The sequence below is a fragment of the Berghia stephanieae genome, chromosome 1 (assembly GCF_034508935.2).
Source record: "Berghia stephanieae isolate SIO BIC M18660-M18661 chromosome 1, UCSD_Bste_1.3, whole genome shotgun sequence".
Taxonomy (NCBI): Eukaryota; Metazoa; Mollusca; class Gastropoda; order Nudibranchia; family Aeolidiidae; genus Berghia; species Berghia stephanieae.
The window spans coordinates 93,018,504-93,042,024 of record NC_088360.1 but is presented as its reverse complement, the minus strand read 5'-3'; the positions used below and the strand labels follow the sequence as shown (position 1 = coordinate 93,042,024).

At 37.2% G+C, this 23,521-nt stretch overlaps 1 protein-coding gene across 5 annotated transcripts in view; it reads right to left on the bottom strand.

The window, feature by feature from the left end:
- LOC144962391 (uncharacterized) overlaps positions 1 to 23,521 on the bottom strand; it is a 91,733-nt gene that overhangs the window by 4,530 nt on the left and 63,682 nt on the right. For 4 of the 5 annotated variants that reach the window (XM_078895280.1, XM_078895282.1, XM_078895279.1 and 1 more), the window contains exons 4-8: positions 22,438 to 22,650; positions 21,582 to 21,697; positions 20,022 to 20,143; positions 10,905 to 13,311; positions 9,457 to 9,666 (exon numbers count right to left, since the gene is read on the bottom strand). In XM_078895280.1, coding sequence (XP_078751406.1) covers positions 9,457 to 9,666; positions 10,905 to 13,311; positions 20,022 to 20,143; positions 21,582 to 21,697; positions 22,438 to 22,650 — 3,068 coding nt within the window. Of the gene's footprint in view, positions 1 to 2,884; positions 3,039 to 9,456; positions 9,667 to 10,904; positions 13,312 to 20,021; positions 20,144 to 21,581; positions 21,698 to 22,437; positions 22,651 to 23,521 lie in introns of those variants that run through there. The other variant, XM_078895283.1, reaches the window with a different exon arrangement.

Genomic DNA, 23,521 nt, shown 5'->3' with positions numbered 1-23,521 from the left:
CTGGGAACAAATAGGGATCAGATGTAGATTCCAAGAGCATACCACCAATGTACTTAGTTTGAAATCACCTATAAGCCTCATCCGAATACAAGCACAAAATCCAACAAAGAGGAATACACTAAAATGCTTTCATTATACATTCAAAATAACAAATATAATATTACATAACAGAGATATGATTCTAGACCTGTAAATGAGCTCTATAAAAATTGACTGAAACTGAAACTCTTCGTAATTCGTCGTAGCGGTAAAATCCAAAGAATCAAAATGAAAGGTAAACAGCAAGCTCACTTGAGCAAAGCAATGGCAGAAAACTAAATTGCGAGGGAATTAATTAGGCTACTTACCATTGTTCCTTGTAATTAGGTACCCAATCAGTGAAGAAACTTAGAAACGGTCAACCAGTTTGTTTACAACATGAGGTAATCGAGATGTGCTTGTAGCAATCATTTAACTTTCGATTTGAAGGTGTCTACATAACGAACTTCCGGTGTTTCGAATTTTTCTTTCTCATACTTTTCCTGTCCTTCAAGTAAATGTGGTCAATTTTGGCTTAGACGCAAGGAATTTACCCGTACGGTGCTCTTATTGGCTAACCAACCAGAGGCCTCGATGAGAAAAATATCCGCCATTTTGATGTTGGCTGGGAATCGCGTTACTATAGTAAACAAGCGCTGATCGGCCGTTCATGAAAACAAGTTGCTGCTCGCTCGTTTAACTCAAAATTATTCAAAACGATCACTCTAAAATGATATAAATGTGACTTCTTAAGGTTTTCTTCACGGTCAAAACCACACAACATTCTATTAATGATTACGTCCGAGGCAAAAAGGAATATTGACAGGTCGACCGAGAGTTGAACTCGTGAGACGACAAACATCAATGCGAAGTGTAGCGAGAATCAAGCTATTGTTTGCCTTGTCCTATTCTATATAGAGAAAAGGATAAATAGTATAGCCTCGTGTGTGAGTGGTTGCGTGTCATAGTCTTGTTTTTAAATTGTTTCTGTTGTTTATGTGTGTAGTGATGACTCTCTCACACTCAATTTCAATGCCGAAAGAGGAATTCCCGCACACAAGAAAGGGGAATTGGGGTGGTATTTGGCATACATATTGTATAGTATCTAGTTCTAAATAGATAACTGATTAGAATTATATTATGAATATATAAACACAATGCCAAATACAATTTCGAAGTTTCCTTATTTCAAATGAAGTAAAGCTCCAAGAAATGACTGCTTCTTTTTGGATCCTTAAAAGAACTGGTTGTAGTTTAATTCCTCTGCGGAACAAACAATAATTGCTTCCATCTTTTTTTTCCTGATGTTTATAACCATATTAGTACCGTGAATATCTGATGATTATTTGTTTTGTTTATTGATCTATTCAACTTGATTCGTCTCGCTGTTTGAAGTAATGTTTGTTTCTCCTACTTTTGATTGTATGAGTAACATTCAAAAAGTCCAATGGTCCCTCTTTTAGAAAAATTAGGAATAAATAATAAGTGAGGAGGTGGATAGCTCATTTTGGAAACATTTTTTTTCAAATATTGACCCAATTAAAATAAACCCAACTCTAAAAAAATCCGGGAAAAAATAAAAATTGCAACTTTTAGGATTTTTGGTTTTGTGAAGAATAACAAAAGTTGGGGGGACTTTTTAAAATTATTAAATATGAATGAATTAATTTTTTTCTGGCCAAAATAAAAAAAGGGGGGTTTTGTCAGTGTAAGCCGAATTGTTTTGATTGGTAGAAGCACAATGGGGAATTTTTTTTTGGCCATTGCATACCCTTTGTCCATTTAGTCACAATTTCACAGGACCAACGACAGTATACGTCTTTAAATCACTTACCCTACAGAACCCTCGTCGACCCAAATTCGGAAAAGTTCTGATGTGGTATTGGTCGTATGAAAAAGGTCTTTTTCCCCTGAAAAGAAAACAGTTTTAAAGAAATGACTGTTCTTATTGGACCTTAAAAGAGGGGGAAGTTTAATCTGATAAAACAAAAATTTGTTTCCATTTTTTTTTTTTTCTGAATGTTTTTACCATTTTATATCCGTGATTATTGGATGTTTATTTTTTTTTGTTATTATTATTCAACTTTGATTCTCCGCGAAGTAAATGTTTGTTTTATTTGATTGATGAGTAACTTTAAGATCAATGCCTCTTTTTAAAAAATTAGAAAAAAATAAAGTGAGTGGGGATAGCTATACGGGAGTCACGCCCCCCCGGGCCAGGGGTTTTGGTACCAGTAAGGTCGGGTTCGAGCCCATCGCCGCCGCGAAATTTTATTTCTATTGTCTTCTGGCACTTTCCTATTCACTTATCTCTTGTTATTGTCAACATAGGGCCTACTCCACTCACTGTTCTAAAAAATTACAGAACGTTATACAATTTTAATCAGCTTGTCAAAAGAAAAAATACTCATGCATCATTACCTGCGCTCTCATTAATTATTTGGACAAAAGAGTAAAGTATAACATTACCGTATCAAAGAGAATGGGCGTGACTGACTCGCACAACAATTTTAATCACCGGGCCTATACACTTATTGAAAACACATTCAGTCTTCTTCATCTCATTAAAGAAATTTATATTTTGATAAATTGAAAAGAAAAAAAATTCTTACGTTTCCTGAAAGCCTACAATCATTCCAATAACCGACATGCGTTTCATTTAACCAATAGAAATTATACAGAAAAATTCTGTCACAGACAGGTCGTTCCATTAAGCGGCTTCTCCGATAAAGCCGCATCAAATACCGGATTTGACTGCTTAGGTCAAATATTGTTCAAACTGGTAAGCTACAGAAGTTAACCGATAATAACAATAATTTTGTATGATACATTCTAAAAAATATGAACGCAATAAATTAATACCTTGTCTGTATCTTCTGCTCCTTCCTTTTCTCCTTCGTTTTGTTTTACGCTCTTTACGGGTCGAGATTTTGATCGTCGTTTTCCCAACTTTCTATGCTTGGTCTCCAGATGCTCCTTGCTTATTTGGGCGAAGAGTCAACGCTTGTGGTCGTATCACTCTGTCCGGATAATGTATATTTATAATGTATTGATATGTCACAGACGTCTATATAATGTTTCAACTCGTTTGATAACCCCTATATTTGAAACTTTGCAATATCTTATAGATACTACGAACAAAAGATACACCATACATGACACTATATTATATGACACTATATGAGCGGAATACTTAACACTGTACGGTTTGGGGGCTCACAGACTTTTTTCAACCAACAGTAAAAAAAACCCCCAGTAATGACGATATAAATTTACATTTAATCAATAAAGACGGTGATTTATCTATATTTATTATTTTTTGGAGGCTCATTATGTTACAGGAGGTATTTGGCATATAGACACGTTAAAGATTCTAGTCAGTTAATTTATTATGAATATAACGCTGTTCATAACAATAAGCGGATTGGAAATGATGGGGAAAAATTAAAGAGGCAAGTACTAGGGTATATAATATATATTTTAAAAACGTTAAATATGATGTATAGTCAGGCAAAGAAAATCATAGAGGATGATAAATTAAAAAAGACCCAAATGCCTTCCTGAACTGGAGATCGAAATTTATTTTAATTTCAGGACAGATGTGCCACTAACACCCAAGAGGTTATCGAACAATAAGGACAGCCAAAATTAAATCGTAGTGGAAAGGAACCTAACCACGCCCTTGATGTGTGTCCGAACTGACTTTGAGGGTGTGTCACAAACCTGTGTTTAGACTGGTTAATTGTTTGCAAGCCAAGAAGAAATTGAGGTATAAATTAAGAGGAGAAGATGGAAATGGTGGCCACACGCTAGTAATATCTGGAGAAGGGCGTCAATAGAGGATCTAATGTTGTTTTGTTTTTAAGGGTTTTACGGCGCTTGCAACACATTTAGGTTATATCAGCGCCAGTAAAAAGGAAGAAAATGAGATAGTAAAAAGTTCTAGAATTACAATTAAAGCACCCAAGAAAAAGTAAGACATAGGGGAACTGGGAACAAATAGGGATCAGATGTAGATTCCAAGAGCATACCACCAATGTACTTAGTTTGAAATCACCCCAAAAAGCCTCATCCGAATACAAGCACAAAATCCAACAAAGAGGAATACACTAAAATGCTTTCATTATACATTCAAAAAACAAATATAATATTACATAACAGAGATTATGATTCTAGACCTGTAAATGAGCTCTATAAAAATTGACTGAAACTGAAACTCTTCGTAATTCGTCGTAGCGGTAAAATCCAAAGAATCAAAATGAAAGGTAAACAGCAAGCTCACTTGAGCAAAGCAATGGGAGAAAACTAATTGCGAGGGAATTAATTAGGCTACTTACCATTGTTCCTTGTAATTAGGTACCCAATCAGTGAAGAAACTTAGAAACGGTCAACCATTTTGTTTACAACATGAGGTAATCGAGATGTGCTTGTAGCAATCATTTAACTTTCGATTTGAAGGTGTCTACATAACGAACTTCCGGTGTTTCGAATTTTTCTTTCTCATACTTTTCCTGTCCTTCAAGTAAATGTGGTCAATTTTGGCTTAGACGCAAGGAATTTACCCGTACGGTGCTCTTATTGGCTAACCAACCAGAGGCCTCGATGAGAAAAATATCCGCCATTTTGATGTTGGCTGGGAATCGCGTTACTATAGTAAACAAGCGCTGATCGGCCGTTCATGAAAACAAGTTGCTGCTCGCTCGTTTAACTCAAAATTATTCAAAACGATCACTCTAAAATGATATAAATGTGACTTCTTAAGGTTTTCTTCACGGTCAAAACCACACAACATTCTATTAATGATTACGTCCGAGGCAAAAAGGAATATTGACAGGTCGACCGAGAGTTGAACTCGTGAGACGACAAACATCAATGCGAAGTGTAGCGAGAATCAAGCTATTGTTTGCCTTGTCCTATTCTATATAGAGAAAAGGATAAATAGTATAGCCTCGTGTGTGAGTGGTTGCGTGTCATAGTCTTGTTTTTAAATTGTTTCTGTTGTTTATGTGTGTAGTGATGACTCTCTCACACTCAATTTCAATGCCGAAAGAGGAATTCCCGCACACAAGAAAGGGGAATTGGGGTGGTATTTGGCATACATATTGTATAGTATCTAGTTCTAAATAGATAACTGATTAGAATTATATTATGATATATAAACACAATGCCAAATACAATTTCGAAGTTTCCTTATTTCAAATGAAGTAAAGCTCCAAAACCTGATGGTAGTGCTTGTAGTACTGTGTTAGTGAGGTGATGTGGTGTTGGTGGTGGTTGTAGTTGTAGTAGTAATAGTGATGATGATGTGGTGGTGGTGATGATTGTAGTTGTAGTAGTAGTGGTAGTGATGATGATGTGGTGGTGGTTGTAGTAGTAGTGGTAATGGTAATGATATGGTGGTGGTGGTGGTTGTAGTAGTAGTAGTGGTCGTGATGATGATGTGGTGGTGGTGTTTGTAGTAGTAGTGGTAATGATGCGGCTATGTGGTCTAGTAGTATGACACTCGCTTCCGGATCGGAAGGTCCTGGGTTCGAGCCTCGCGCTCGGCGCATAGTTGAGTCCTTGGAAAAGGCTCTTTACTCACATTCTCTCACCGTACTCAGGTGTAAAATGAGTACCTGGCCGTTAACAGAGTTGTCTTTGTCCGAAAAATTGTAATATCGCCTAACAGGCGTCATGTCCCGTCCTACATGTTAAATGTTGACCAGGGACCCCTTGTAAAGCGCTTTGAGCACATTTAGTAGATATTGCACTATATAAAGCTCAATTTAAAAAAAATATTTCAATGATAATGATATGGTGGTGGTGGTTGCAGTAGTAGTAGTGGTAGTGATGATAATGTGGTGGTGGTTGTAGTTGTAGTAGTAGTGATAGTGATGATGATGTGGTGGTGGTTGTAGTAGTAGTGGTAGTGATGATGATGTGGTTGTGGTGGTTGTAGTAGTAGTTGTAATGGTGATGATATGGTGGTAGTAGTGGTAGTGATAATGATGTGGGGCTGGTGGTTGTAGTAGTAGTGTTAGTGATGATATTGTGGTGGTGGTTGTAGTAGTAGATGATGTGGTGGTTGGAAAACACATTACAGGTTATTATAATACATGATTAAACACATTCTCTAACTTCATTTTTTGACAGCTTCGTTGTGCCATAAATATACGCAACAGTTCTGAAACATTTTATTGTGGATTTTGATATTGTTTGTTGTTTTTCTTGTGTCGTTATGTTGACATAGATACCGAATGAATGGTAATTACTACATTCTCAGCCAACAACAAAATGGCGCTGAATGCTTTCATTGGTGGACACTTTTTAGGCTTCGTACGTATTCTCATTCGTTTAATTCTATGCTTAGACGAAACCATAGAATTAAACGAATGAGAATACGTACGAAGCCTAAAAAGTGTCCACCAATGAAAGCATTCAGCGCCATTTTGTTGTTGGCTGAGAATGTAGTAATTACCATTCATTCGGTATCTATGTCAACATAACGACACAAGAAAAACAACAAACAATATCAAAATCCACAATAAAATGTTTCAGAACTGTTGCGTATATTTATGGCACAACGAAGCTGTCAAAAAATGAAGTTAGAGAATGTGTGTAATCATGTATTATAATAACCTGTAATGTGTTTTCCAACCACCACATCATCTACTACTACAACCACCACCACAATATCATCACTAACACTACTACTACAACCACCAGCCCCACATCATTATCACTACCACTACTATTACACCACCACCAGCACATCATCATCACTACCACTACTACAATCACCACAACCACATCGTCATCACTACCACTACTACTGCAACCACCACCACCATATCATCATCATTACCACTACTACCACAACCACCACCACCACTACTACTACAACCACCACCACATCACTACCTCAACTACTACAACCACCACCACAATAGCATCACTACCACTACTACTACAACCACCACAACCACATCGTCATCACGACCACTACTACTACAACCACCACCATATCATTACCATTACCACTACTACTACAACCACCACTACCACCATATCATTACCATTACCACTACTACTACAACCACCACAACCACATCGTCATCACTACCACTACTACTGCAACCACCACTACCACCATATCATCACCATTACAACTACTACTACAACCACCACAACCACATCATCATCACTACCACTACTACTACAACCACCACCACATCATCATCACTATCACTACTACTACAACTACAACCACCACCACATTATCATCACTACCACTACTACTACTGCAACCACCACCACCATATCATCATCATTGAAATTTTTTTTTTTTAATTGAGCTTTATATAGTGCAATATCTACTAAATGTGCTCAAAGCGCTTTACAAGGGGTCCCTGGTCAACATTTAACATGTAGGACGGGACATGACGCCTGTTAGGCAATATTACAAATTTTCGGACAAAGACAACTCTGTTAACGGCCAGGTACTCATTTTACACCTGAGTACGGTGAGAGAATGTGAGTAAAGAGCCTTTTCCAATGACTCAACTATGCGCCGAGCGCGAGGCTCGAACCCAGGACCTTCCGATCCGGAAGCGAGTGTCATACTACTAGACCACATAGCCGCATCATTACCACTACTACTACAAACACCACCACCACATCATCATCACGACCACTACTACTACAACCACCACCACCACCATATCATTACCATTACCACTACTCTACAACCACCACCACATCATCATCACTACCACTACTACTACAACTACAATCATCACCACCACCACATCATCATCACTATTACTACTACAACTACAACCACCATCAACGCCACATCACCTCACTAACACTCAGTACTACAATCACTACCATTAGGTTTTGGAGCTTTACTTCATTTGAAATAAGGAAACTTCGGAATTGTATTTGGCATTGTGTTTATATATCATAATATAATTCTAATCAGTTATCTATTTAGAACTAGATACTATACAATATGTATGCCAAATACCACCCCAATTCCCCTTTCTTGTGTGCGGGAATTCCTCTTTCGGCATTGAAATTGAGTGTGAGAGAGTCATCACTACACACATAAACAACAGAAACAATTTAAAAACAAGACTATGACACGCAACCACTCACACACGAGGCTATACTATTTATCCTTTTCTCTATATAGAATAGGACAAGACAAACAATAGCTTGACTCTCGCTACACTTCGCATTGATGTTTGTCGTCTCACGAGTTCAACTCTCGGTCGACCTGTCAATATTCCTTTTTGCCTCAGACGTAATCATTAATAGAATGTTGTGTGGTTTTGACCGTGAAGAAAACCTTAAGAAGTCACATTTATATCATTTTAGAGTGATCGTTTTGAATAATTTTGAGTTAAACGAGCGAGCAGCAACTTGTTTTCATGAACGGCCGATCAGCGCTTGTTTACTATAGTAACGCGATTCCCAGCCAACATCAAAATGGCGGATATTTTTCTCATCGAGGCCGCTGGTTGGTTAGCCAATAAGAGCACCGTACGGTTTCCATTGGGTAAATTCCTTGGACGAAACAGTGAAATTTATCGCTCGGCGGCTCAGTTAAAATTGGCTACGACAGGTTTCGAAAGTGAAAAAATAATTTCACGAAGGCTGTGTGAAAATACACTGGGGTGTGTTCAGACACGGCAATTCTAAAAAGCGTCGCTTAGCCTTGGCAATATATATCCATCATTAATATAAACGGCCCATGAGCTATGCGTGGGGCTGTGGAACATTCCTAGTTAACTTTACAGTCAATCGACTACGATTCATGAATTCTTTCTTTATTCATTTCTTTCTTCCCTTTTTAAAAATATTTGAATTTGACGAATTGACTGATTTCAGTTAATTGACTGAGAATTTACAGGTCTATTATGATTTACAAGGAAAAAAATATCATCTCCCAAAACAATAACTATGCATTTGACTGTTTCCCTCCCAGCTAGGCTGCCCACTATGGAAGGTCAGGAATCCCACCCAGATAGAGGATCTAAAAAACTGAAGGCTTAACATGGAGAGAAGATGGTACCAAGTGCAAAGCTGGACAAGATGGAGGGGATTCGCCTATGACTTATGCTCCAGCCGGAGTGGAGGGCTTAAGTAAGTAATCGTTTGAAACAGAACATTCTTTTCTTCTGATCCAATATTTGATCAAACTACTCAATCAGTGATAGATAAACAAAGGGGAGGGGAAGAAAAAAAACCTCTAAAGTCAATAAAATCGAGAGATTGAACATCAGAATATTCTATGTACCCTTTCAAAAGATCTTTCTTTTTTTTTTTATCAGAAAACTTTGATTTCGTATATCAATATATTATGACGATCCCAGTTGGCAAAAAGTCACCAGATGTAATTAAGTTTGGGTTTATTTGATGAGTTACGAATCATCTAAGCATCATACTTACTCATTGGAACGCCATTTTTTCTTCTTTCTATGGCGTCTTTTGTGGACTTCATTTCCATATTCTCTTTTAGAAAACAGAGAGCTGTCGTGGACATAGCCGTCACGTAATAAGGTGCTAATGTCAACGTGTTGTCCACATTTACCGCATGACAATGGGCATGCTAGAGTAACAACCGCACTCGTGTCGCACTTGGCAACCCACATATTGCATCTGAAAAATATAATAGCGATATATTGTATTCAATGATTTTTCTGGTATTGATTTAATGATGCTCGGCTGTCAATTTCATTCAGTCCTTTTGACAGAAGTCGAAATATAGTCACTTAGCCGGGGACACGGATAAATGTGTTATTTAAGTGGTGTCTGTGCTATTAAGCGAACACATATTTTGAACTGAAGATGATACTCTCGGTGGGTTTTAAAGATATGTGGTCAGAAATGGTTTTTCTAAATTAATGTAAAAAAAAAACCCCAACAAAACGTGAGATTTCATATAGCGCGATTTCCACTCAACGTGCCCAAAGCGCTTTACAAAATGTCCTTGATCAACAGCAATGGGTGACACGTAGAACGAGGCATGACGCCTGTTAGGCGATATTACAATTTTTTTCGGAGAAAGACAAAGCTGTTAAGGGCCAGGTACTCATTTTACATCTGAGTACGATGAGAGAATATGAGTAAAGAGCCTTTTTCAAGGATTCAACTATGCGCCGGGCGAGGCTCGAAACCCAGGACCCTCCGATCCGAAAGCGAGTGTCATACCACAAGAACACATAGCCGTAAAGAGTAAAGAGTGTTTTAAAATAAAATCGATGTGATCCAGAGGGTAAAATTTTCGAATTAACATCTCGAGTATAAAACTTGTTGAATTAATGGTGAATAGACCAAAAAAATATAAAAAAAATTCCACATAGCAAGACTTCCTTTGATGGAAAATTAGTATTGATAGTGTGCGGTAAAGTAAAATGTTCCACCAACTTTTCCTGCCCATAATAATAATAATAATAATAATAATAATAATAATAATAATAATAATAATAATAATAATAATAATAATAATAATAATAATAATAATAATAATAATAATAATAATAATAATAATAATAATAATAATAATAATAATAATAATAATAATAATAATATAATAATAAATAATAATAATAATAATAATAATAATAATAATAATAATAGACCGTCTAATAATAATATAATAATAATACTAAATAATAATAATAATAAATAATAATAATAAAATAATAATAATAAATAATAATAATAATAATAATAATAGCCAATAGAAACATAATGCGTTACTTTAACATCCATTGCACGTTAGAGACGTGAGAACTAACGACTACCTCGTTATCTAAAAGGGCAGGATTTGAGTGATGGACTGTAAAGTTACATTCTATAGACGCTCATTCACATTGATACGACTGTCTACTTACATGGGCAATCGGTCAACGCATCTTTTCCCATTGCGATCAAATGCAAACTTGTCTCTGTGTGGGTGTCGCTTCTTCTTCATTCTAGCCATCATTCTCTTGTGTACCCGGCGACGTCTTCGATCTGCACGCCTTATCGCCTTCATTGACATCTTATATCGTAATTTGTTCTTTTTGAACTTTTTGGGTACCGCGTAATTAACACTTTCATTTGACCCAGTATTGATATAATTGCTAGACTTTGGCTTTCCAGCCTCCATTGTGTTGTTATCAGTTGTCAAAGATATTTTCTTGATACTATTGTCAAAAGGATTGGACGAACTTTTCGAATCTTCATGTTCATCTTTTGTCCTTGGTATGACTTTCACAATCGTTGCAACAAATCCTGACCCGACATTCTGTTGATGAGAACCGGAGTTAACGCGATGATTATTAAGATGGGACACATATGTATTTTGATTGTTATAAGATGGAAGGGTATGAGAAGGTGATTTATCAGTGTGCTTATGACTTGAGGCTGATGGTAATGTTGAGTCCGATGTTGTAGTCGACTGATTTTCTTCTCCTGAAAAACTTGTCTTTCCCGTTGACTTCTTTGAATTTTCTAAATACGATATTGATGCCACAATTGGGGTCATAGTAGATGATGTTTCTTTTGAGAGTATGGTATGATTTGCCTTTAAAGGTTGATAAGAACTTGCAGAATTTATAATTGAATGTGAAACACTTGTTTCTGTCGTTTTTTCTGTATTGGAATGAAGATGTTGCCAATAGAGATTATGATGCGGCTTGTGACTCGAGACACGGCGAGATGACTGCGTTACAGGTATAATAATATTATGGTTTTGATTATTACCTTGCGTTGTGTGGTTTGGCACACTTTGTGATACGCTGTTGTCAATCGTGTCGTATTGTTCATGTCGCTCCTGTTCTTCGTGCGTATAATATGGTTTATTCCTAATCATATTATTATTATTCTGTAGTTGGTTCTGCCCATGTGGCTTATTAATAGAATTACTATGAATATATACCTTCTTTCGCTTCTCATGATCAACTTTACTAAGTCCTCGTGTATTAGGATCTAAAAGGTTTGATATCCTCCTCTCTGCATGTTCTTTTTCAAGGCGTTCATTTTCTCTACGCTCCATTTCTAGGCGCTCTTTTTCTTTCCGTTCCAGTTCTAAGCGTTCCATTTCTAACCGTTTATTTTTCCGACGCATTATTTCTAGACGTTCTTGTTTTTGTCGTTCCATTTCTAGGCGTTCTTTTTCTCGACGTTCTCTATCTAGCCGTGTTATCTCACGTATTTTTGCCACAAACTCATTTTCTTTACGTTCTTTTTCTTTCCGTTCAAGTTCAATACGTTCATTTTCTCTACGCTCCATTTCTAGACGGTCATTTTCTCCATGCTCCATTTCTTGACGTAATTTTTCTCTACGCTCCACTTCTAGACGTTCTTTTACTATCTTTTCATTTTTTCGGCGTTCCATTTCAAGACGCTCTTTTTCTTTCAGTTCCATTTCAAGGCGTTCATTTTCTAGGCGCTCTTTTTCTTTCCGTTCCATTTCTAAACGTTCCATTTCTAAACGTTTATTTTTCCGACGCATTATTTCTAGACGCTCTTGTTTTTGTCGTTCCATTTCTAGGCGTTCTTTTTCTTGACGTTCTTTTTCTCGGCGTTCTAATTCTAGTCGTTCTTTTTCTCGACGCTCTTCTTCCAATCGCTCTTGTTTCCGAAGCTCTGATTCTAGACGTTCTATTTCTTCACGTTCTTTTTCCAATCGATCTTTTTCTCGTTGCTCCAGTTTCAATCGTTCGTTCTCAAGACGTTCTAGATCACGACGTTCTTGTGCCTGGCGCTCTCTTTCTCTTAATTCTCTTTCCTCGTGCAATCTTCTCTGAATTTCTTGTTCCCTCTGATTCCTTATTCTCATGGCTTCTTTTTTCCTCAAAGCTATAAGCCTCACTGCCTCATGATGCCGTTTCTCCGCTAATCTGCGAGCCTTTTCCTCGCGTCTTCTTTGCTCTAGACGTTCCTTCTCCTCGTGCCGAGAGGAGATCGTTTTCTCTTCTCCCCCTGTGTAATCATGAGTGAATCTCTTTTTCGACGGCACAATTTGTGGATCATGATCGGTGATTATGTTATGTTTGGGTTGCAATAACGGCTGAGGTAGAGGTTTAAATGTTCGAACGATTTTAACCCTGTCGGATTCACCGAGGCGGCTAATATGGTGCTGATGTCGTTGATGCTGGTAATGATGGGAATGTTGACGATGGAAGCCAGTATTTGCAGCGCTTGTGTGATACTGGCTGCTGGCATATGAATGTAGGAGAGTTTTGAAATCTGACAAAAATTTGATGGGTTGGTGTGGCGAAAAAGGCTTATTCGGCCGTAAATTTTTGATGAAATCTGAAAAGAAATGATAAATTTCGTTCAAGTCTTAATCTATGGCAGTCCATAAATCTTTGCTGGAATAATGTTGACTCCTTGTCTTCCTCCTGCCAAATTCTTTCTCTCTCTCTCTCTCTCTCTCTCTCTCTCTCTCTCTCTCTCTCTCTCTCTCAAACACACACACATACACACACACACACACACATATATATATATATATATATATATATATGTGTGTGTGTGTGTGTGTGTGTGTATATATCACTCTCTCTCTCTCTCTCTCTCTCTCTCTCTCTCTCTGTGTGTGTGTGTTTGTGTGTGTGTTTGTGTGTGTGTGTGTGTGTGTCTGTCTGTCTTTCACTCTCACTCTCTCATTCATTGGCTAAATTGACAGAGCGGTAAAGTAGTAAGCAACGACTCTTCCCTCCTTGTAGAGCGCTCTTCTAACATACAATTGATCTGATATCTATCCAAGTTTGTTTCGATGTTATGCTATTTTCTTCTGATCTCTTTGACCACTGAGCAGGGATAAAATTACACACGATCTTTCAGTTTTGGCCGAATGTACTTTGCAATAGACAAGCGCCCTATTAAAAAAGTAGTAATCAATTGTTAATATCCGTTTAATGCTATCGAACCAGGAATGAACTCCGGTTATATGGGCTTCATGGGTCAAGATGACAATTGCGTTTAAGGGAAAATTCCATTCATTTTCGTTATCTTGATAAATCACTTCGGTTAGAGTATCGTGAGAATTACTCAGGGACCACATCGTGTTTAAAAACAAGAAAAAGAAATTCGGTATTCACAAAGGCAAAGATAGATATATCCATAGATAGAGAGAAAAATAGTTATATTATTCTGACCATCTTAAAATACTGACAAAGCATTTTTGTTCATTTTAGCCAGAAAACGTTTCCCATATAAATCACTCCCGGCCGTCCCATTCCCTCACCGCCCCCCCCCCCTCCTCAACACACACACACACACACACACACACACACACACAAATTGCCAAAAGGTCACGAACCTGAGATTTCAAAGAAGTCTCGGTTTTAAGATTGTTGACAAGATAAGAGTCATCTTGATCTATCGTTATGTGAATTATTCTTTTTCCTAGTCCATCCATAACATTTGATTTGTCAGTGTAAGTGTGTTGTAATGGTCTTTGAAATTAACCAAACCTACTACCCGTATAATATAACATTGTGATAAGGAATGCAATATGAAGATTCCAGACATAAATGTACTTAAGTCACATTTTCCTCATTTTTAGCTAATCAGTGATAAACTTAAAAGCATAATCACCTCGGTTGACTCACCAATTATGTTCTTAATAAACATAATCTAAGTCCTTAATCTCAATACTACAATTTTATTTTTTATATCCTATATAAAGCCTTATTCTAATTTCAACCTCCATTTTCTAAAAACTAACGTCCTGTGATTTAAGTAAATTTAGCACTCAGGCGCTTCATGTACTGATATGAAAATGGATCCTACCAACATACCGTTAATGGTACTATAATGAAAATAGACAAGTGGACAGCTAGTTTTGTTGTTTTTTAAAAATGTTTTACGGGGTAATACTAGATTCTAAACAATTATATAGCGAATACATACGATAGATAATGTTTCAACTTTGACAATAATGGAAAACAAATATTGATTAGATGATAAGAGATACGAAGACAACCAGATATCCCGTGAATGGGTGAGGAGAAAGGTAGTATGGACGGAGCTTTTGTCTGATTGTAATCCACAATAACATGATGGCAGCCAGGAAAGTGTCCTTTACGTTGTTAGGGAACAAAATACGAGTGAACGAAAATATAATGGTTGTAGAGTGTTTGACATAGCTTGAAGGCATGAGTGGGTAAAGTAGACATTATAGATGGTGGACTGGATCAACATTATACTAGGCTGGGCTGAAAAGTCTTTGCGCCCTTTGAATATTTCCGATTTTATTGGACTCACCCTATACATCAAAATGTGCGTTATTTACTCTTCTATTGGGTCACCAAATTTTGTTTTGCTGCTATTACCTACCTGATTTTAATTCATCTTATTTGAAAGAACCCCCACCCCAACATGCCGGTCAAAGAAATCACAAAATCAACGCAATAAACAGAGTGCTGTGACTAAGTACCTTATTGCAGAGAAGTCTACCCGTAAACATTCATAAGCTGTTTGTGGTGACTCGTGTGTTGGTGTTCGAACAGCAAATGCGGGTAAAGTTCTTTACTGGTACTGATTCTGTCTCCATCATCATTAATGACAAAATTTGTAGTGGTCGTCCACAAACTGCATCGAGCGAAGCAAATCAATGGAACAATTTGACAAACTAGGCCAAAACCGAGCCACTTGTCGGATAATACAATCTGACATTTTGCAAAGGCTTGGATTTTCATAGGGAATCTTTGGATATATCGTTAAAGAAATCCTGGGTTACAGAAAGGTATGTGTCCGTTAGATACAGAGAACTCTCATACAAACGCATGATCACAATGATGAGTAAGTTTTCGGGAAGTCACAGCGAGGCCTCATATGATCATACACGTAACATTTTTACCGGTGACTGGGCTGGTCTAGGCCGGTATAAACCGATCCGTGAGTTAGACGAACAAGATTTTTGCCAACATACGTGAGGTATTAAGACCCATACATGTGGTGATTTCTACCGGTGACGATCTGGGGACAGGCACGGCTGAAGCAAATCGTAGTGAAATCGCAACGTGTATACCAAATAACTAGGCGACAAGCGCAGGTATGGCCGGTCGCTCGCAAATCCCGCCGTGCTTAATATTTTTTCAAAGCGATCTGCCATGGGGGGAGATGGAGGGGGCTGGCAGTATAAAACAGTGGACAATTTTTTAAAGGATTTTAGCTGTTTTGATTTCAGATTCTTGATCAGCGTCAAATTTACAAAATGTTTGATGCCAAGAACTATGTGTTTACTCCAAAAATTGTTGAAATTAGAAAGAAATTTTAATTAATAGTGAGGCTATGTCGTCGACAGACCTGTGCCCCTCCCTGTTCTGTGATGGGGTCTAGTGATATGACTCTCGCTTTCGGATAGGAAGGTCCAGGTTTAAAGAACCCGCTCTGAGCGGCGCATAGTTGAGTCCTTGGAAAAGGCTATTTACTTACATTCTCTCGCCGTACTCATGTGTAAAATTGTTGTCTCTGTCGGGAAAAAATTGTAATATCGCCTGACAGGCGTCATGTCTTGTCCTTCATATATAATGTTGCTGGTGGCTTGGGATCTCTTGTAAAGCACTTAGCGCATGTCTAGTGGAAATTGCGCTAAATAAATGCTGTATTATTTTTTTTTAAATAATATTTTTTTTATAAATATTGGGTCAGGGAGTGGTAGATGAAGAAAAGGTTTCGTTTTTCTTCAATTTTATTTTTTATCAACGTAAAATTTATAATACGTTTCATACAAAATTTTTAAAAAGTGTCTTTGATAAATCAATCCCTCAAAGAAGAAATAGTTTTCCAATTCTCGTAATTTACATTGTAATAACATGATATGCCAGTTTTTGTTTTTGTTTTTTCTCCGCAACAATGATGATGATGATGGGTTGTTCTATGCGGGAAATCACCGAGGACTGTCCGCTTAACCTGCAAGAGGAGCGCTTCGATATATTTTATAAATAATAATAATGATAATAATAATAATAATAATAATAATAATAATAATAATAATAATAATAATAATAATAATAATAATAATAATAATAATAATAATAATAATAATAATAATAATAATAATAATAATAATAATAATAAATATCTACGGAAATACGGAAAATTTTCCGTGGTTTACATTGTATTGATGTTAAGCGTTTTGGGATATAACATAGGGCTACTAACACACAAAACTAATGTAACCTCGAACGTTTATAGTCATTATAGTTTGATTGATATAATTTAGTGAGAAGTTAAATATAAAAATGGCTGTCTAAAAACAATAACAACAGGCTTCAATTGATGCTATGTGTTCAAGTGAAATACTAACAAATTCCCCCAGCCATAACTCACGCTCCAGTCCATAAATCTATGTGTAGCCTTGAACTTTTCTAGTCTGATTGATTTAGTTATTTTTATTTCTCTCTCTCTCTCTCTCTCTCTCTCTCTCTCTCTCTCTCTCTCTCTCTCTCTCTCTCTCTCTTTCTTTCTTTCTTTCTTTCTTTCTCTCTCTCATTCTCTCTCTCTCTCTCTCACTATCTATCTCTCTCTCTCTCTCTCTCTCTCTCTCTCTCTCTCCCTCTCTCTCTCTCCTTCTCTCTCTGGACATGTTACATTATTATAGCGCTTGAATTGTTATTGATGTTTGAGTTTAGGTAACATACTCACAACATCCGCCAGCCTAAATAACGTACCAACACACAAAACGAGTAACCTTGAACGTTTAGTCTGATTGATATAATTTAGTGAGAACTAATCACCAAAATGGCTGTCTTAAAACAAAAATAAAGAGCTGAGTGACGTCACTTTCATGCCTTCCATAATCTGATTGATATGATTTAGTGAAAAGTAATCATTATTGTGAGCAAGACGAAAAATAGAATAGAGAGGCAGTGTCTTGGACCGGTGACGGTCGGTTTGTATTACATGAAAATAAAATCTGCCAAATATCTGCCAAACTGCCAAACCGATTTTTCTCTGCCAGACGACTTCAAATTCGGCCAAAAAAAGGACATTTGGCAGAAAATCTGCCAAATTGGCAACCCTGGTTTGTAATACAACACGTGTGTAGCCTAGGCAAACATCATGTGCGACTGACGAACGGATCGGGTCACATCGACCTAGACGAGTTACTTCACCGGTAGAAAACGCCATATGTATGGGGCCTCTGCGAGCGACCGGCCGTCTGCCTGCTTGTCGCCCAGTTATTTGGCCATACACGTTTCCATTTCACTACGATTTGCTTCAGCCGTGCCTGTCCCCCGATGGTCACTAGTAGAAATCGCCACGTGTATTGGGCCTTTAATACAGTTCCAATTTAGCTCCTATTGACTATTTCCTTTTCTTAAAACTTAAGAGACAACTCAAAGGAGCAAATTTTGGCAGTGGTGACCAGGTTCAGGCGAAGGTGACCAGGTGGTGTCGAAGTTTGCCACGTGAATTCCTCTCCGACGCGGTGCAATAACTGGACAGGGTTGCCAACTTGGCAGATTATCTGTCCTTTTTTTGGCAGAATTTGAAGTCGTCTGGCAGAGAAAAATCGGTTTGGCAGTTTGGCAGATATTTGGCAGATTTTATTTTCCGAGGCCTAGGGATGAATGTATAGGTCTACTCCACGTTTTCCATGGCAATTTTTATGTATTAGTGATTTTTTAAACTTGGGAAATGAAAAAAAAAAATTATGACATCGGCCTTGAGAATTTTTTGTTTAACAAAACTGATGAGTTTTCACAGGGGGTACTATAAATAGTACGGTTTGGCAGATTTTTGTGGTATTTGGCAGATTTTTTTTATCCAGTTGGCAGAATGCCTGAAATTAATCTGGCAACCCTGTAACTGGAGCGTCGTTGGCGACTCCGTATGGATAAGAACGGTGACTGAGCTGAAATTTAAAATGATAAACGGAAAGAACAGAAACTAAGCTTTGTTTGACACTATTGTCAATTTCGTTTCTATTATAGTTTTGGAAAAATAAGAGCAGCGTCAAAACTTTTCAGTTTACCTTGTATTGAGATTCAAGGACGATTTATGTAATAGGAAAATGCCACTTCGATAATATCGGGTAGAGCATAAGAAAATCGTGATGAATTGTTTAAATATCTGCAAACAACCTTTATTTTTTTTATCGAAGCTTAAGTTTTCATGTTCTAGGGCGCTAAGTTTGACCCCCACCAAATTCATATGTAGGGTGCTTCACAATGTATGATTTACTCGTATGATTTAGGCTTCTGAGCTACCGAAAGGTCGAGGGTTCGAATCTCCAAATGGGTAGCACAAACTGAGCACTTGGAAAACACTTTACTCACATTCTCTCACCAAATTCTGGTATAAAATGAGTGCATAGCGGGAACAACATTGTTTCTGTCAAAAATATTTATATTTGTAACTCCTTACGGACGGCATGTCTCATTCTAAATGTTCAGGATATATGTTAGCTTGTAAAGCGCATCGGGCACTGTAATTGGATAATACAATACATAAATTATCACAACTCGAAAGTTGCCGTGCTTTCTACGAGTTTTTATTTCTATTACCTAGATTTATGGATATTTCTATATTCGTCGAATGAGTTCTCCTTCGGATATTGAGAGCCAATACATTTCCGTTACAAATTGATTTGTTATTTTAATCTCAGCTCCTAGTACATATGAGATTGTCCAACAATTACTTGATACTAATTTTGAGGTTGCGAAGATGATGGTGAAACTGGCAATGATGAGAAGATGCTAATTCTTCTGCTGTTAATGGAGATAATGATGATGACGACGACAATGATGATGATGATGATGATGATGAAGATGATGATGATGATGATGATGATGATGATGATGATGATGATGCTGATGATGATGATGATGATGATGATGATGATGATGATGATGATGATGATGATGATGAAGGTGGTGTTGGTGATGGTGGTGTATTGATGGTGGTATGGTGGTGATGATGTGGTGGTGGTGAGAGTGGTAATAGTAGTGTAAATGTCTGAGATGGTGATGGTATTGTGTGTCAGATGACTTTTATTCTCCACATACCAGGAGCTGTCTTTGATTCTTGACTGGATGTGACACAAAGTTGGTTGGAGCACGTATCTCCTTCACCGCACTTGGAGCATGGCGCACCCGGCAAAAATGGGAAATTGCCTACAAAATTACCCCTGAAAACGAAACAGATATCAAAATCCTAACAACACATTTTGAGACAGATAATCATACATTAGCAATCTAGCAAACTTTATAAATACATCACACATTATGTACATCTAACACTCGATGGACTTTATATTGCAAGGGTACACATTTGCTATACACTGACAAAACACATTTTTATCATTTTGGCTCTCAGGTTTGAGACTTTTTGACAAGTTCTAATTGATCGATGTATGAAGTAAACGTTCTCTAGCCAAAATATAAAAAACAGTGTTTTGCTAGAATGCGATATGCACGTTCCACCAATTCAAAGTTCTATGCTATAATGTAAACATTGCCCATTTTTTTTGTAAATAACTCTTCCTGTGTTGGAACTACTTAAAAGATGGGATTTTTTTTTACTCATTACACACTACGCTATCGGTAGCGATTGGGTAGCTGTGATTAGGCAGACAGCAATTTGCGATATATTAGCATCCAGTCCAAAGAGTTGCAAGCTGACCTACTGATCACTTGGCAGAGCCCTCTCCTCATTACCAAAGGTGTTTTCTAGAGCTGAGTGAGAAATTACTTTGCGATAGACTATGTTCTCATCAATATATATAATTTATATCATTTTATATTTTCCAATCCAAAAAAAAAAAGACAAGAAAATGGTGTTCCAATCACCGGATAAAATATTTTTGACTTTGACTTTGACGAATCAGTAAAAGTCACCAACTCATTTACATATTATGGAAGTAGAATCAACTTAGACGAAAAGGCGTGAGAAGATCAAGATCCGTTTAGGAAAAGCAAATGCCGCTTTTGAACAAACGGCAACTATGATGAAATCAAAACATCTGAACTTAGATTTAAAATTGAAAATTCATATTATGTAACCGCACAACTGTACAAGTTTTACCATATGGATGTGAAACATGGTAATTCCAAAGATAGCAAAAAAAAAATTAGATTTTTACCACTGAAAGTGCCTTTGAAGAATTTTGCGCATGATGAAATTAGTAACGAATAATTGGTGAAATATTCTGGAATAAGAGATTTATCTAAGATGATCTAGAAGAGAAGGCTCAAGTATTTAGTAAGAACGAATACTGAAAGATTTCAAAGCAGAGCATTCGGCGTCGTACATTTAATAAAGTAAAACATACAAACTACCCCATTCAACTCAGGTGTGAAGGAGTGCCTGACTATTGGCAGTGACGGATAATGTGAGAGTGTATATAATTTTTCAAAAAGCCAAACAGGCGACTTGAGATCGTTTGAATTAAAATATGGTTCGATATGGCCTGCTGTTGGAGTGAATAAAGCAATGTGAAAAGTATTAAGTAAGATAGACTAGTGTGAATGCGCTACATGGACGTTATCTGAAGCCACACAAAGGGTTTTAAAATATTGTTACCTAGGGAGCATAATATGAATGCAACAATAATGTGTAATCTTAACCTAGGGTAGTAGTAGCAAACCAAGAGCATAGCATTCTGGAAGGATTGAGTACCAAGTCGTAGAGAAGGACAGATGTTGGCTGAACAGCCCATTGTTGTTGTATAGCCGGTCACCATCTGGAAATAGAAAAAAAACCCCAACTATTATACGATCTCTAGACATATTTCAGGAAAGTTGAATTGAATACATTACTGTCGCCCGTCGCGAGGAGGATGAGGTGAGAATGCAGACATTAATCTCGAAAATTTCTGATGAGAAGAGTACGGGTTCGAGCCCCGATGTTGGCACTTGAAAAAAGAATAAAAAGGTACCACGGAGTTATGACCCTGGTGTGATCCAGCCCCCATATAGATTAAAAAGGCAAGGACCATAACTCTGAAAACTTTGTGCTAAAACTCCACAAGAGTTTCTAGCTACGTGAAAGGGACATATCTAGTCTTAAAATAAAAAATAAAAAAGAGAATAGCGTTAAACAGGAGGGTAAGCAAAGTATTCATGGGGCTTTAATATCATTATATGCCAAAGATTATGAAACTCCTAAATGTCAGTACAAAAATATTGGGTCCAAATTACGTTAATCCATTTGTTGGACTATTCTACATTAAGAATATTATCACCTTCTGAGGATAAGTTGTGTAAAGGGATATAATGTGAATAGGTGCAACAAACAAACAATTTCTGTTCTTTTAGCACTAGACCTCATTGATGTCTTGTACAAATATCAACAAAAATATATGTGCAAATCTGATTTTTCAGACAACATCTTTTCCAGTTTTGCACAAGCGTTAGACGAATATCTGATGAGTCAACGACGCCAGACTGTCAATAGAATAAATTTCAAGGCAAAAATCTTTACCTGTGTGTAATGGCAAGTCGTGATACAGGCATCCGACGAATACCTCCAATCCTTCTTCTCATCGTGCCACATCTTCAGTCCGCGGAGGAATACACCATTCTCGTGGTCAGTGTCAAAAAATAAGTTCTCCCCAACGTCAAGGTTTCGTTCGTGTTTGAATTGACATCGTTGTGCCCATCCGTCTGCTCTTTCTTGAAGGGTCATATTCCAATGCTGCGGAAAAGAAGGAAGTTATTCTCAATAATATTTCATACATTGTAAAAGGATATCAAAACTTTTCGGATTGCTGGCGTGGTGATGGAGAGCAAAAAGAAAGAAGTGGCTGTGTTAAGGAAGTCTCCGATTTTCTCGAAATAAAAATTGCAACATGTAAACAGTGATACCTCACTCACATACTGTATATAAACGACTTTGGGATAAAAAATTGTCCATTTCTTCAGACAAATTTTGGTTATTACCGGGCTTTCCTGAAAAGTCTTGACACCTATTCAATATCTCCGATTGTGTTAAACTCACCAGTATATACTATAAATGTGCGTAATTTATTCTTCTATTAGGTACCAAATCTCGTTTAGCTGCTATTTCTAGATTTTAATCTATCTTATTTGAAAGAACCCCTACTCCAACATGTAGGTCGAAGAAATCACATACAAAATATTATGCAATAAACTGCGTGCTATGACTGAGTTCTTTACTGCAGAGAGATGTGCACCCATAAATATTCATAAACTTCTGAAACGTGTTTATGGTGACTCGTGAGTATTTGAACAATTCAAGGTGGGTTATATGCTTTTCTGAAACTGATTCTGTCTCCACCAACATTAATGAGCAGACTCGCAGTTGTCATTCACAAAATGCATCAACCACACCAAATCAACCAAAGATCCAGTCTTAATTTGACTTTTGACATCAAATCTTAATCTGCTCGAACCCAATGGCTTAACCAGTTAGTCGGCTATGTGGTCTAGTGGTATGACACTCGCTTTCGGATAGGAAGGTCCTGGGTTCGAGCCTCGCGCTCGGCGCATAGTTGAGACCATGGAAAAGGCTCTTTACTCACATTCTCTCACCGTACTCAGGTGTA